Source organism: Glossina fuscipes, unplaced genomic scaffold (genome assembly GCF_014805625.2).
Source record: "Glossina fuscipes isolate IAEA_lab_2018 unplaced genomic scaffold, Yale_Gfus_2 1, whole genome shotgun sequence".
Classification (NCBI taxonomy): Eukaryota; Metazoa; Arthropoda; class Insecta; order Diptera; family Glossinidae; genus Glossina; species Glossina fuscipes.
Window position 1 is genome coordinate 1,326,672 of NW_023998415.1, and position 14,426 is coordinate 1,341,097.

Sequence of the window (14,426 nt, forward strand, 5' to 3'; positions counted from 1 at the left end):
AAAATAGGTACCTACTTCCAGAGAATTCTTTTGCAATTGTTCCTCTTCGATGACTTCAAGTACAGCTAGACCGACCGCACTAGCCAAAGGATTACCACCATAAGTATTGAAATGTAAAGCCATACCTAAAGATTTAGCAATTTTTGGTGTAGTGACTACAGCAGCCAAGGGAAAGCCGTTGCCGATGCCTGTTAGAAGGAAATTAAAAAAATAGTATTAAACGATAATAATAAAAATATTTTTTTATAAAATTTGAGATTCGAGCTCGGCATCCATCCAATACTTTAAGTACCAATTCTCTACGAAAACTTGCAACTGATCGGCCGAAATAGCTTCAAATTCACTTCTTATAGCATATTGTAGTTCAATTATATATCTTTTTTATGAATTTCAACATTAAAGTATATTTATTATCATATTTAAAAATTCATTTTAATATTTTTCATTTTTACCTTTAGCCATTGTGACTATATCCGGTATGATGCCGTGTCCTTCGAATCCCCAATAAAATTCACCGGTGCGTCCGAAACCGGTTTGTACTTCGTCAGATATAAATAGACCGCCATTAGCTCTTACCAAATTAGCTGCCTTTTTAATATAATCTCTAGGATATTGTACAGTGCCACCCACTCCTTGTATGGATTCGGCGAACATACCAGCCACCTTGCCGCATGGCAAAGAATGCAAAAAAGTTTGTTCCAATTCCTTATAATACATATCACTAGCCAGGCAGGAGCCGATTTTCTTGCAATTACATTCGCGATTCACTTGCACTGGAGAGTCACGGCAATGTGAACCGCCCCATAAACCCTGATAAGGATCAGGATTCATAACATGATGTATACCATTAGAAACACCAGCCAAAGGAAAACGCCATGTCGAATGAGCCGTTAAGCCCATAGTATAGGGTGACATGCCGTGATAGCAATTTCGAAGAGTCAAAATATCGTGATTACCAGTATGCAGGCGGGCCATTAGCATGGCCAAATCGTTCGCCTCTGATCCAGAATTCACAAAGCATACAGCCTTTAAATCACCTGGGAATTTAGCAGTTAATTTCTCTGCATACTCATGGATCTTAGGGTGCATGTAAATATTCGTAGTATGCCAAAGAGTGTCCGATTGTTCTTCTAAAGCTCGTTTAACTTTTCTTCAATAATCCAAAGAGAATAGTTACGATTAAGGCAAAGGATATGATTTCACTTTATCAATCAATACTTACGGATGACAATGACCAACTGAAACAGTCACTATACCACCGAACATGTCCAAATACCTTTTGCCATTATGATCATATAGCCATTGCTTGTGACCCGCATGTATAAGTAATGGTTTTTTATAATAAGACAAAATGTTCGGCGTCAAATGATTTTTACGCAATTTTTTTATATCTTCATAACTGGGTCCCCGATAGGATGGAGGCTGGAATTCACAATCCGGCATTTCATTCTGTACTATAGGCACGCTCGTAGTTTTTGGAGTTGGACATTCTAAAGTAGACGATAAACGCTGCCCAAAGCCAAATAAAAGACGACGGGAAGAAGGAGCTGCAAGAAATGTCAGTTTATGTGTTGTTTTTTTTTTATAATCCCTATTGAAGGACGTGGGTATACTCATTTCGTTTTTTTTTTTTTCATAATATATGGATGACCCAAAAGGAAGCGTCGTAGGTCTTACAAAGTATGTATATTCTTGGTTAACCTGAAATTCTGAATTGATTAAGGCATGTCTATCCGTCCGGTATGGTGTTTGTTATTGGCCGTCTCGTCGATGCAAAAGTGAAGATATCGACTTCAAATTTGGTAGAAACATTGGAAGTTTTGCACACAGGTTAGTATTGGAAATGGGTCAAACTGATCACAGCATAGCCCGCAGTTGAGTACAAACTGAACGCAACAGCGTTTTTCTTAAAAAAAATTTGTAAGTATTTCCTTGTTACCTCGAACTTATAAAACTTAGAAGGTTGAAATTTTCCACATTTACTTCACAAAATATTCTACGCTTACACGCCCCCATTCGAGACACATTAAATTTTCTAAACATTTATAAATCATGGAAGTATGTATCAAGGACGTCGGTAGGCCCGGAATTTAAGTCAAAGTAAAAGTTAGTGGCTGTTTAACGCTAACCCTACCAAACCATACTACAGCGTGTGTGACTGTCAATAGGTAATTAAAACAAGTAAGAAAATTATATTCGATCGTGAACGAATCTTTTATACCCATCACCGTTATCTCAAAAAAGACTAACAAAAAAGGAAGAGAATTGCGCTTTCATACTCTATAAGATTGGTTGGACATCGCAGAATTTATCTATTTCTAGATCTAGAATAAAAGTGGAAATTTATATGACGTATGTGTTGTACTTTATGAGTAAAGGCAGGTCATCAAGTCATTTTTCAACACTTTTGCAAATTTGTAGGCGCACGGGAGAATGTTTACCACAGGTACTACATAGTTGCGCAGATAGATAGATCGACGGACGGATATGCCCAGATGGTCCAGATCGGACCACTTTTCCGACCACTCCCGACCACTTCCCAACACACCTTATTAACAACTTATTATATAAATAGCGGCCGAGTGATGTAGAGTATTTAATGGTGTGCCCTGGCCCACTATAAGATTTTACTTGTTTTTTTACTAACAATAAAGATAAACTGCTTGTAAGTAATAAGCCTAAGTTGAATGAAATACAGAGAGATTTCCTTTGAATATTCATATTTTTTATTCGTTTATTAATCATTTGCAAGTAATTGCGTAATCTTTTCAAGGTTAAATTAGTTTTCATTATTATGGTATATAGTATAGACCAGATAAAACCAGACACATTTTATAATCATTGAACTTGGTAACGTTGACATGTGCCTAAAGTAGTGTTATATTATAGCTAATTCCTTATCTACGATCGTTAAGTCAAAGTCAATGTAAATGTCAATTAAAAAAGAGTGCCTTTCTCAATGGTACATCGGGCTAATTGCAAAGGGGGTAATGACTGGTCGTAGATGTTTAGTTGTATATGTAATATGTTTGTTTTCTTAATTATTTATTTAAGTTTGATTTCATACGTATAAATGTTTCTATTATATTTGGATGCGCTACACCAGTTAATAAGTTCATAAAGTCTATCTTCATCTTACAAAGATGAAGACTCTGACTCGATGGGTAAAACGTGAGGCGATGAAGATATTGGGACATATTACGTTGGTAATGATTATCCTGCAAGCATTATATAAATGCGTAAGTATACATATACACATAAATCTTATAAATTTAAAAATAAAACAACATCTCGCCCAAGCTTAAGAATGCAAGCGCGGTCTCATTATATTTACCTCCTATGAGTTGATAATACGATATCTGCCAAATTTGATATCGTATTCTTATACGATTTAGCTGCACTTTATATATTTTTACTTAAGCTTACACTTAGTACACGATTTGAATGATTTTCGAGCTTTTCTAAGGAAAAGAAAATTAAAATCTAACTTGAAGTGAAAAAATCTATATGTAACTATTTTGAGGACATAGTTTAGAAGGAAGAATAAATTATAAGTATTTTTAGTCGAATTCATGTCCAAACTTGGCCAATTGTTAAACCTAAGCATATATTAATATTACTATTAGAAGGGTTCAATAAAACAAAGAGTTTATGGTCTTAGATCGTAAAAATGTATCGACCTACGAGAGAAACTTATTCTCCGATAGAAACCCATATAAATAGATCTGGCTAACTTCATTCAACTCCACTCGCTTATCGAGTGCTGGATGAGTTCTTGAAGGGATCGCCGATATATGCCGGCAATGCCTTACAACTATAAAATTTCTACTTTGCGTAAAGTATCATTGTTAGTCGCATTCAATCGCCTTCATGCAATAACGAACCAATTGTTTATTTATTTGTTTACAATAACTCGAATGATTTATTTCCATATTTTTCCTCTGCGCACATGTACGCATTCATTTATTAGAAAAAATAAAGTAAACAAATAAATGAAATTTTATCACTTACCAAAGATATTTCTCGACATTATCTTTCTGATGTATAGTTATACATATATATATATTCATATATATATGTACATATATCTATATATTTTTTTCAAATATATATTATATATTTAGTTGTTTTCTATTTTCACGATGTCTTTTTTTTTATTTATTTATTTTTTTTTTTCGTTTTCTTCAATGACCTTAAACCCGCTCGGTTTGAACGCGATACCACAACTAATCCTACGATAATTTTGTAAATTTGTCGGATGTTTAATGAAAGATTAAGAAATTGATTACCGACTTAAAGCGGTAAAGCTTGTTCCCATAACTGTTGCACTTGCTGTCAATGTGTTCTTAAATTTCATTTCCATTTACTGGATTCATGTTTTGTCTTTTCATTCTTACCTACACAAAGAGATAATTTCATATATGACATGTACTTGTCACACACACACAAAGAATTGCATGCAATGCAGTTGAAGAGATGTGTAGGGAGAGAGAGAGAGAGAGAGTGAGAATGAGAGTGAGTGAGAGAGAGTGGGAGAAAGATAAAGTAAACAAAGTTTCTATTTAAATCACATAATGCATAAACGGAGCCATTTATTGGTATTCTTGTTATTCTTAATATATATTTATATTATATTTACTTACAGGGTCATATAATTAGACAATTTACCTGCGCTTATGCAAAGCCAAAGAAACGTAATGATACGTATATTGGTTTGCCAGCGATCCACCTACCGACCCATTTTCGCACTTCTTCAACTTTGCTGACTTGCGTGCAAGCTAAGTCATGCTGTATCGATCTGAACAAGTGGTAATTGGCAAGGCGGCCCTTTGAGCTGCACAAGTGTATCCTGGACAATTCTTGCAAGAAGCGTCGAAAAAATGGCATTTTCAGTCAATTCGTCTCGCCAATTTTGAACCGTTGAACCCAAAACCGACAATTGATGAAGCAGCATCACCTTAGGCCTTTGTCCGTGCTTGGTGGCGTTCGGCAGAAGATTTTTTCAAATAAACAAGAAGAGTAATGAATTTGGAAAAACAAGAATTTTGAGCGCGTCATGATTAGCATCGGCGCTGAATGAATCAATAATAGTAATTGGAAAACTGTTATTTTATCTAGAGTAAGGTCAATAACCATCGAATTCGACTGTTATGTACATGTATTCAACTGTAGACTGATTTTATGCATACACATACCCCGTTTAACTCTCTCCCTTCCTCGCGCTTCCTTCAACTGTTACAAAATTTCCAAGCACCCTGTTCAAATGCACGAATTGCGTTGCTTAGAATGAATTAAATAAACATTTTTTTTCTTTTTTTTTTCAGCGAATGGAAATGTAATGCAAGTATTTATGCATCAGTATCCAGGGGATACTAATGTCTAAATGCGAAATTCTTTAAAAAGTCGACAATCGCTTGGTATATGTGAATGTAAAAATAAGAAATTTTAATTTTAAAACTTTCCGTACAAAGAAGTTCAACGACCAGCTTAATGTTCTGAAATGCTCGTTGTATCCGCACCAAGCAGATGATATGTTAAGTGTACCAAAAATATTCATAGCACTTTTAAAAATATTTTAAAAAATTAAACTATCGACTTTAAATTTAGCAGAAATAGTGGATGTTCTTGTACAAAGGTTGGTATTGAAAACGAGCCAAATCGATCCAAGGACCCTTCTACAATACTACGTAACGATAGAGTACCTCTGTTTTTCGAAAGGGAAAAAATCGATTTTTTGCTCATTATTCGTAAACCACAGTAGATAAATGTACAAAGATTCGTGCGTGTATTCTATAGGTGCTGCTGCAGTACCTCCATAAAATGGAAAAAATTGATCACGCCTACTAATTATTATACTGTATCAAAATTTGATTTTATTTTCAATACTTTTTTCTAACTCGTAGAAGCAAACTTCAAAATCCCTCTTAACCGCCTAAGGTGTATAAATTATTAACCAGTTTCAAATTTCTAAAGCACATACGTACATTCGTCTGCTCGTCGGCAGAATGTGTAGTATCTGTGGTAAACATTCTCCCATTCGCAAAAACGAAAATATCCTCTGCAAATTTGCAAAAGAATTTGAAAGTAACCTAAACCGCATGTCTATGCCACCAACACTGCAGGCACGTTTGCTTTCCGCGTTTTTTCCTTGTTGTTTATAAGGTACAACGCGTACAAATGAACTTGCACTTTACTCTGAAAATAGATAAAAATCACATCCACGCCCATCTATTATTCGGTTCGAATCGATTTACTTTTTCGGCCACTCCCCATATAACGCCCTGTTTGTAAAGTATTTTGGCATTCTAAATTGCTTTGAAAACTTCGGATCGACTAGAGCAATTTTTTAAATCCCCTCTCAGATAACAAAACCCGAAGTTCATATGACAGAAAGGTCTACTTTTCAATGCATCATAATGATCACAATAGTAATTTAAAGCAAAAAAATTAACTGTACCAACTTTAGACTATCTCGGCCCCTTTTTTGGATCCAACTGTAGAAATAGGTTTCCACGAAGATTGATCCTTCATAGGTCAAAAAGGTCTAAATTTTAGTATTTTTAGATGAAACTTAACGCATATTTGTAATTTAAGATAAAAAAATTCACCGTACCAAATTTGGACCGCCCACCCTATTCTATATAAGAATTTTTGTGAAAAATCTTTATTTTTTAAAGCGGAAAAGTTCAAGTTTTAATACTTTGTGACGACAATTGATCCGTAATATTAGTCTGACAGAAATTTTGAGTATATATATATAATTTTCGAACCTCTTTGGCAGGACCAGTCTTATGGAAAGTAAACCCTTATTTGCAAAGAAGTCCAATTTTTAATATGCAGTTCCATAATAGAAAGTTCATGTAAAAAGAGGGTATAATTTTGGTATTCGATGTGCAAAAATAAGAATCCTATTAGGCAATGTGGTGTAGGGTATATAACAATCAGCGTACCGTGACTATAATGTTTTCACTTGCTTAATATCAACAAGGAAGCATTATTCAAAAAATTCAGTTAAAACCATTAATAAGCTTTTACTAATGAAAACGTGAAGACAAGTCGTCAACCCACAAATCATTATGTACTTTGTAAGGAATGGGGACAATAAAAGTGACGTAAGTGATTTGCGAAATATCATTACAAGGGCTTCGCGTCGTCAAAATACTTTTCCTTTTGGTCGTCTGGTCATTATTAATCGCGATAAAATGACGACTTTAAAATTGCTTCCACCAAGATTTGATGATTATAGACATCAGAAATAACCTTAACATTGATTAAGGAACTATCACTACCTGATCGAAATTAGCTAAATTTATTAAGATTTCGTTAGAGATCAGTGCAATATTTTTATATGCATGTTTTTAATTCCCTTTCATAGATCAGACACTTCAAAATGCAATCAGTACTCCCACAAACATATTGACAAGTAAACAATTGTTCTTTTTTTTTTATAAGATCATCGCCGATAACTTATGATTTCTATTGTCTCGCAATTTCTTCTTTATATTTGTCTCATTAAATATACTTGATCAGTTAAATACTTACAAGACACTGAAATTTGTAACGGAAACCCCATAAAGAGGACATAGTTTTGGTAGAGCTAGCCATGGCCGTCGCTCGATTTATTGAAATCACGATTAGAAACTTTCTTAAACTTTATCTCAAATGATTATATCGGCTCTCGTCCGATATTTTCAAATAATAATTGAATCATTTTTCCCCCTCTTATATTATTTATTTAAAACTTTTAGATCTTCCAATTTAGTCTCACTATATCCTACGCCGCTCATGATACTGGTTATAGGAAGTCCACATGGACGTACGTAACATCCAGAACGGCTTAAGATAAACACGTCTCTTATTATTCCAATCAATTTAGAATCATTTTCTCAACGGATATAAATTCTCAGCTGTCCGCATGTCCTTATTATGTCTGTCCGCGTCCTATAAGATATTTTGATGAAATTTAATGATGAATTACATTGACGTGTTTTGATCCAAGCATGAACCCTGTTAAAAATGGTTCGGATAGGCCCGCTTTTTCGACCGCTCCCCAGAAAACACTTCATTTTAAGTAGTTGTTATGTGCAATTTTGAAAATTTTTCGACAAAACTCGCTGAGTAACAGCATTTCGGCATTCTAAATTGGTATGAAAAATTTAATTCGACTGTGGCAATTTTTTGAACCCTATCTCATATAACCGCTCCTACGAAAGGCGGTAAGAAGGCACAATTCATTATTTCATTGTGAAAATTGGTTCATAATAGTAAATTGACAACCAAGTCAAACTTACCAAAATTGGAACACGCACATCTATTTTTTGGATACCACCGCATGTAAGGATACTCAGTAAACATAAATCCTTATTTCCTAAAAAGACTTAACTGTTAATGTTTTGGGATACCATGTAATATTTCTCGCGAATAGTAAAGATTTAATTTTTAATATTTTATGATGATATATGGTCGATAATATAGCAATTTAGGATAAAAATTAACGGTAGGAAATTTCGATTACATTAAGCTATTTTTTCGACCCTAACATGTGTAGGAATTATCACGAAAAGCAAACCCTTATATGGAGAAAAGACGCAATTTTTACTTTTTTATGATCCGGAAACTGAAAAATAAAATTTTTAGAAAGCAAATTATGTTTGCGAAATTTGGATGGCGTTATGTGACGTTTCGGGCATCCTTTAATATGCGGACTTTCTTGAAAACAATGCTTAACATTTGGTGTATTATCACCAAAACCAGTGGACAACCCATTCTAGGCGGAGTGATGTACCTTATCTAATAGTCGGCCTTTCCCAACAACAATATTCTTACTTGTTTTTCGTATTGAGACTGTCGTGTCAAGGTCGGAAATCAATTGAATCTCGTCAAAGGTTCGTCTTTCGTTCCCAAAAGATGTTACTTGAAATATATACGATATATATCCACACTGCTTCTCTAGTCGAATCTTCCGGTAAATGAAAATAACTTAAACAAAGACAAGGTGCATTTCGCAATAAGTTTCCAAGGCCTGTGAAGGCAATAATGACATATAAGTAATAAGTGATCTCCGTTGTTAGTTTTCGTCTGCCGCTTCCCTAAAGGAAATATTTCCATAGCCATGTAATTATAAAAAAGAAACAAATACTCCGCCCGTATCTATTAATGACATTTCTCTTATCACTTCCATTGCCAGCAATTATATATGCTACATGTGCTATATATGCTAGTAATCGATCAAGTTAACTAGTAATCATTTAATTAATAGACAAAGTAGAAATCTATATAATCCGATAATGATGAACGCGTTTCAAGTCATTGCTTTTAATATGAAACATTTTTGGTCGATTGGAAAGGAAACAAGAAATAAGTTTTAGTTTGATTTTAACATTTGCTTTATTTGTGATTAATTCGTTTAATTTGTTTTTTTATTTTCTTTTTCTCTTAATGTTGTGAATTTATTTTTATATTTTAATTTTTATACTTAACAAACCGCAAAATAAAGCCCACTCTACTGCTGCAAATATATTCCTTTTATTATTACAATTATAAATAAATACACGTTTTTTTTTCTTTTTTGCTTGCAAAAACAAAATTCAAAAATGTTGAATTACATTGTTTGTTACTGATGTTATTGTTGTTACTTTACTTTTAAAATATTCTCATGATTTCTTTTTCTTTTTTTGTTTAGGAAATGAGGAGAAAATACAAAGATTTTTATTATTATGTTATTATTGATTGCAAAATATATAGATCCAAGTTTTTGTTTGTCTTAAGCCTTTTTGAAGATTGTTAGTTAATGCTCTGTTTTTGTATAGTAAATATAATGTTTTTTATCTTCCGTGCAGGTCTGTTTTGTTTTAAGTTTTATAAATATGTACCATAATGTTACAGATAAAATATATATATATATAAGGAACCGAAAAGAAATATAAATAACGTACACGTCCACACATACATGGGATTCTCAATCAAAATAAGGACATCTTTAAATAAATTATTTCGCCGAGTTTTAAAAGTTACAACAGACACAAAATGATTTTCTTAAGATTTGTTGCAAATATTTTGCATTTGTAAGGATTGCCACTTTTCTCGCTCTCCTCCATAGTCAACAGTGCGTAGCTGTTTACCTTTTTTTGCAAGTTTCTTTTTTTTTTCTTAACAATTATTTAGTAAAATGTACGTGCTCTCTCTCTGGCCTTATTTTATGTTATTCTTTTTTTTATTTATTTTATTTTCTTTTTTTTTTAGCGGCTTACAAAGCCGGTCCTCCCGGATATTCTTCATAATCATCGCATTCATCCAAAAAATCGGAAAACAAATCTGGACTTGCGTCGTAATCGTTTTGGATATCCGCAGATTCAATATCTGCTGCCATTTGACGTAAATTGTCAACACCAGCGAGCAATTGCCTGAAAAAGACCATTGCAATAGATCAGCACTTTCATTCTATTTTAATAAATTAGGTAGTTTTCGTCTTCTTTTATTTTTTCTCTTTTTGTAAGTTACCGTAAATTACTTTCGGCATTTGTAGCAGCTCTTTGTAGATCTCTTGCTATCTGTTGTGATCTGGACGGTCGAATACCTACTGCTGGCGTATTACGCAAACCTCCTGAAGCTGTTGCGGCAGCCGCATATGAACGATCACAGTTGGGTAGACTACAACCACCAACAGCACCTTCCTCACGCATTAGCTCTTTCTCTCGACGTAGCATTTCGACTTCGGCCTAAATCAAGATTTTCTTCTTAATATCTAGTGAAATTTCCATCCAATCATTACTCACCGTTAATTGACTAATTTGTTGCTTTAATTTAGCCACATGATTGTGGACCGTAGACGTCCTTTTTTTGAATGATTCTCCGTCTTCGTCATTACATGATTTGGTTGTTGTTCCTTCTTTATTATGATATTGTGTTTTTTCTGATGTTTTCTCTGTCTGCTTCACTAGCTGACGTTCTAAATCATTTGCTCGCCGTGTTTGTTCATTCAGTGCATTGCGCATCTCGTTTAACTCTCTTTGCAAACGTTCGTTGTCATCACGCAACCTGGATAATTGAGTACTTATCGTGGGCTCCTCAGGGGAACCAACAGTGTTGGACGGCAAACCGGTTGCTATGTCGGCCAAACGTTGCGAAGAGTGTATAATAGGACCATCGGATAAGAAATCTGGCAGCATTTTCGATCCTACTGTTGAATTTGATTCAGGCAAGCCCATACTTAAGCTAGCACTGTTAGCTGTTAAGGCTGATATATACGGACCGTCTCTGTTGTTATTTTCAGTATTTAATTTAACTACGCCTCCGTCGCTGTCAGCCCCTGCATCACCAGATGCACCTGTCATTTCACTGAAGAAACCACCCGCTGGCGAAGTGGGTGGAGAATTTACATGCATGTCATGTGAATACCATGAATCCATCCAATGGTCTTGTACAAAATCGGGTAAAGCGGCCGCGACGCCAGGAGGTAAAGCAGCCGGTGGAAAGTCTGGTCGGGAAGAAACGGCGTTCTTACGTAGAATTCCTCCTCCCGAACTAATCACACTACCGCTTTGACTTGTTGACTGCTGTTGCAGTGGCAAATCTAATTTAAGTTTGGCCCCTGAACAAACATTGCCACTGCCACCTGCTCCAGGAGCCGTAGAATTAATATTTAAGGCCAATCGAGTAGGGCGGTGATTTTCTCTAATGGATCCAACACCGATACGGCGACGTGGTGAGGTCTGTGGTCGAGGCATATCATAATTCGAATAGGAACGTGGCACATATTGGCTTCCACGTTCATAATCCGATGCGCTGGTATTCGTAGAGCCACTTGTTGGTGGTAGATTCCAATCTAGAGCACAAAAATAATAAAATGTTTCACTTTTAAACGTAATCGTATACATACCAGTAAATCCATCATGTTCTCGATCGTCTGGATATAAACGGTAATCTGTGGAACTATCAGCTGTGGAGGCTAAATCTGTATATGTTGCCGTTGCACCGGCATATTCCGCCAAACTTGCTTGTGAATCAAAGGAAGAAAAACGTGGCGAACGCTTCATTTTTGAGGCGTTACTATTCAATCCATCAGGCCCTCCACCCACACTAAGTGAAGATGTCGCTGCTGAAGATACTAAATTCGTTTGAGGTACTTTTGGTCGCGCCCCTGTTGAAGTTTGCAGTGATTTTGTGGCCATTGTTGAAGTAATTGTGGTGGTACCATTATTTCCAATATCAGTGCTAGAAGGATCCAGAGAGGTTACCGTGCTAGAAGGGGCTGTTAATACGCTACAATTGCTGAGAAAATGTTTAAATGAAAATGATGAATTCTGCGTAGGATGTGGCTGTTGTTGGTGAACGCTTTGCTGCGTTCCGGCATTAATGGCATCTTGACACGAATCTAATGATAACTGCGTGGCTAAACCTGAAATCATTTATATTCACAAAACACGTCGTTTCTGAAATTCATTTGATTTCCTAATACAAACCTTCTCTAACGCCCATCGGTCCAGATGTAGCTCTAATATTTGTATAATCACCAAAATCCACCGGTAATTGAGACCTTGAGCCGCTTACACCTAAATCAGCTACTAGGTCGTTTAACTTAGTTATCGCTGCTGTGGGCAAATCATTTTCAGCGTTATCTTTTGTATGAGTAACCTTAACCTTGGAACTCTCATCCTTGTTCTCGCCATCAGCATTTTGCGTAAAATTCTTAAAATGATCGTCATTTCCGTCCACTTCTGCTTGACATTCTGTGATATTTGCCTGCTGTTGCTGTTGGGTATCATTTTCATTGGCCATTACGTTGTATGTTCAAAAAGTCTGTAAGGAAAATCTACGGACAGCGAAAAAAGTCGTATTTTTTCAATAATGCTTCCTCTTCTTTCTATAAACTTTTAATAATGTTTCCAAAATAGAAATGTGAAAGCCTTTCCTTTGGCTTTCTCGACCACTCGAGATATTTATACAGTAAATTATTTAAGTTTAAATTTTTTCTATAAATTATTTCGCAAAATAAATTCTTGCAATCTTCTTTATCCCTTTTGTTGACAACTCTTTTTTTGTGACATGCATACAGAACAATATTGCCAGGTGCAGAGCTGAGTGTTTACAGGTACTCTTATTCTAGAGTGTATTTTTTTGTATCTCGATATAAAATCTCTATAATGTTGGTACAAAATTTTTTACATATTTGTTTAAGCAGAGATGTATTTTTCTATATTTTTATAAAATTTTATACTATATCAGCTGATCAGCTGGGTTCTTCTTTTTTCAAATTCGAAACTCTTGACAATCAATAAGAATGCTTGTGCGAAAATAGCAAACTGAAACGTAACGAGAATCTATGTCTCAGAGCCTAACATTGAAACACTTAGGTAAGTGTTTATACAGTTTCTATAAAAAAGAAGAGGATTTTTGTAGCAAATGATACGTTACTTCTTCGCAAGAAAAAGTATGTACGTGTAATCAACACTTAATTATTAGATTTTTAAGCCAGAGATCTAACATTGCAATGTTATCGTTAAGCTTTCCACGCAGAAGAGTAGTTTTCCTCTTCTTCGGTTTATTAATGATATATGATTATATAAAGGAAGAGGATTTCTAGTGTGCTCTGCTTTCTGCAAACCACTGCTAAATTAAGAAAAGACATGATACAATATGCATGAAACGATATCTGATCGTCGTTACGAGCGCATGGCATTTCTTGTAAAGCCTGCTCAATACCGCTTCTGATAGCCGATTTTTATATGCCTTTAACAATTTTATTGTCTAAATTTATATTTTTAGTTTATCTGACAATAAACGCTATTTTATGACGATAGATTTTTATCAATAAATAATCGATTACTAAATACATATTAGAATAATTTGAAATTGCTTATAGCGTACCAACACACCAATTTAAATGCAAGATGATAAAAAAAAGAAGCACGATGAATATTTGGTCTTATTATTAGGTGTTTGCAAAAACTTTGATCATTTTTTCACTTGGAAAAGGCATTTATTAAAAAAAATTGTTACAATATAAAATTAATCAAAATTTTTTCAATCACTTGAGTACACACGAGATAAATGAAAAAAACGATAAGAAATGAAAAAAAAGTCTCAACACTCTCTCAAAGTCTCAAGTCTCTCACTTGGTCCGTTAGATAATTTGGTCCGTTAGATAATTTGGTCGTTGAGTTGTTTCAATTTATAATTCAATTTAAAACGTATTAATGGAAAACAAAAATTTTTAGCGGTCATTAGCTTGGATGCGCTAACGCATTTTACGTAAATACAGGCTTGTAACATCATAAAGACAGGCTTGTAATACTATACATTTTTTATGTGAAGCGCAACTAACATTTCAAAGACAACAATCTGCACTTCTTCCTAATAATGTGGCTTCGAACCTAAACCTTCCTCTCGATCCCTATTTCTCTAAGATTTTTTTTAATTACAAAAAT

General features: G+C 34.6%; 2 protein-coding genes across 3 annotated transcripts in view; both read right to left on the reverse strand.

The window, feature by feature from the left end:
* LOC119632010 (alanine--glyoxylate aminotransferase 2, mitochondrial) overlaps positions 1–4,257 on the reverse strand; it is a 4,771-nt gene extending 514 nt beyond the window's left edge. The window contains exons 1-4 of the mRNA XM_038024679.1: positions 4,012–4,257; positions 1,223–1,547; positions 453–1,150; positions 1–188 (exon numbers count right to left, since the gene is read on the reverse strand). Coding sequence (XP_037880607.1) covers positions 1–188; positions 453–1,150; positions 1,223–1,547; positions 4,012–4,030 — 1,230 coding nt within the window. The 5' untranslated portion in view covers positions 4,031–4,257. The remainder of the gene's footprint in view (positions 189–452; positions 1,151–1,222; positions 1,548–4,011) is intronic.
* A 5,881-nt stretch (positions 4,258–10,138) lies between these two features.
* LOC119632130 (putative GPI-anchored protein pfl2) lies at positions 10,139–13,085 on the reverse strand. 2 transcript variants are annotated; one of them, XM_038024904.1, is made up of 5 exons: positions 12,462–13,085; positions 11,879–12,397; positions 10,776–11,824; positions 10,511–10,718; positions 10,139–10,403 (listed from the first exon to the last, which is right to left on the reverse strand). In XM_038024904.1, the coding sequence occupies exons 1-5, from the start codon at positions 12,775–12,777 to the stop codon at positions 10,192–10,194; spliced, it is 2,304 nt and encodes a 767-aa protein (XP_037880832.1). In that variant the 5' UTR covers positions 12,778–13,085; the 3' UTR covers positions 10,139–10,191. The 2 variants fall into 2 exon arrangements, with proteins under 2 accessions (XP_037880832.1, XP_037880833.1); XM_038024905.1 differs by having other exon boundaries at positions 10,231–10,403; positions 10,501–10,718; positions 12,462–13,082.
* Between the last annotated feature and the right edge of the window lie 1,341 nt (positions 13,086–14,426).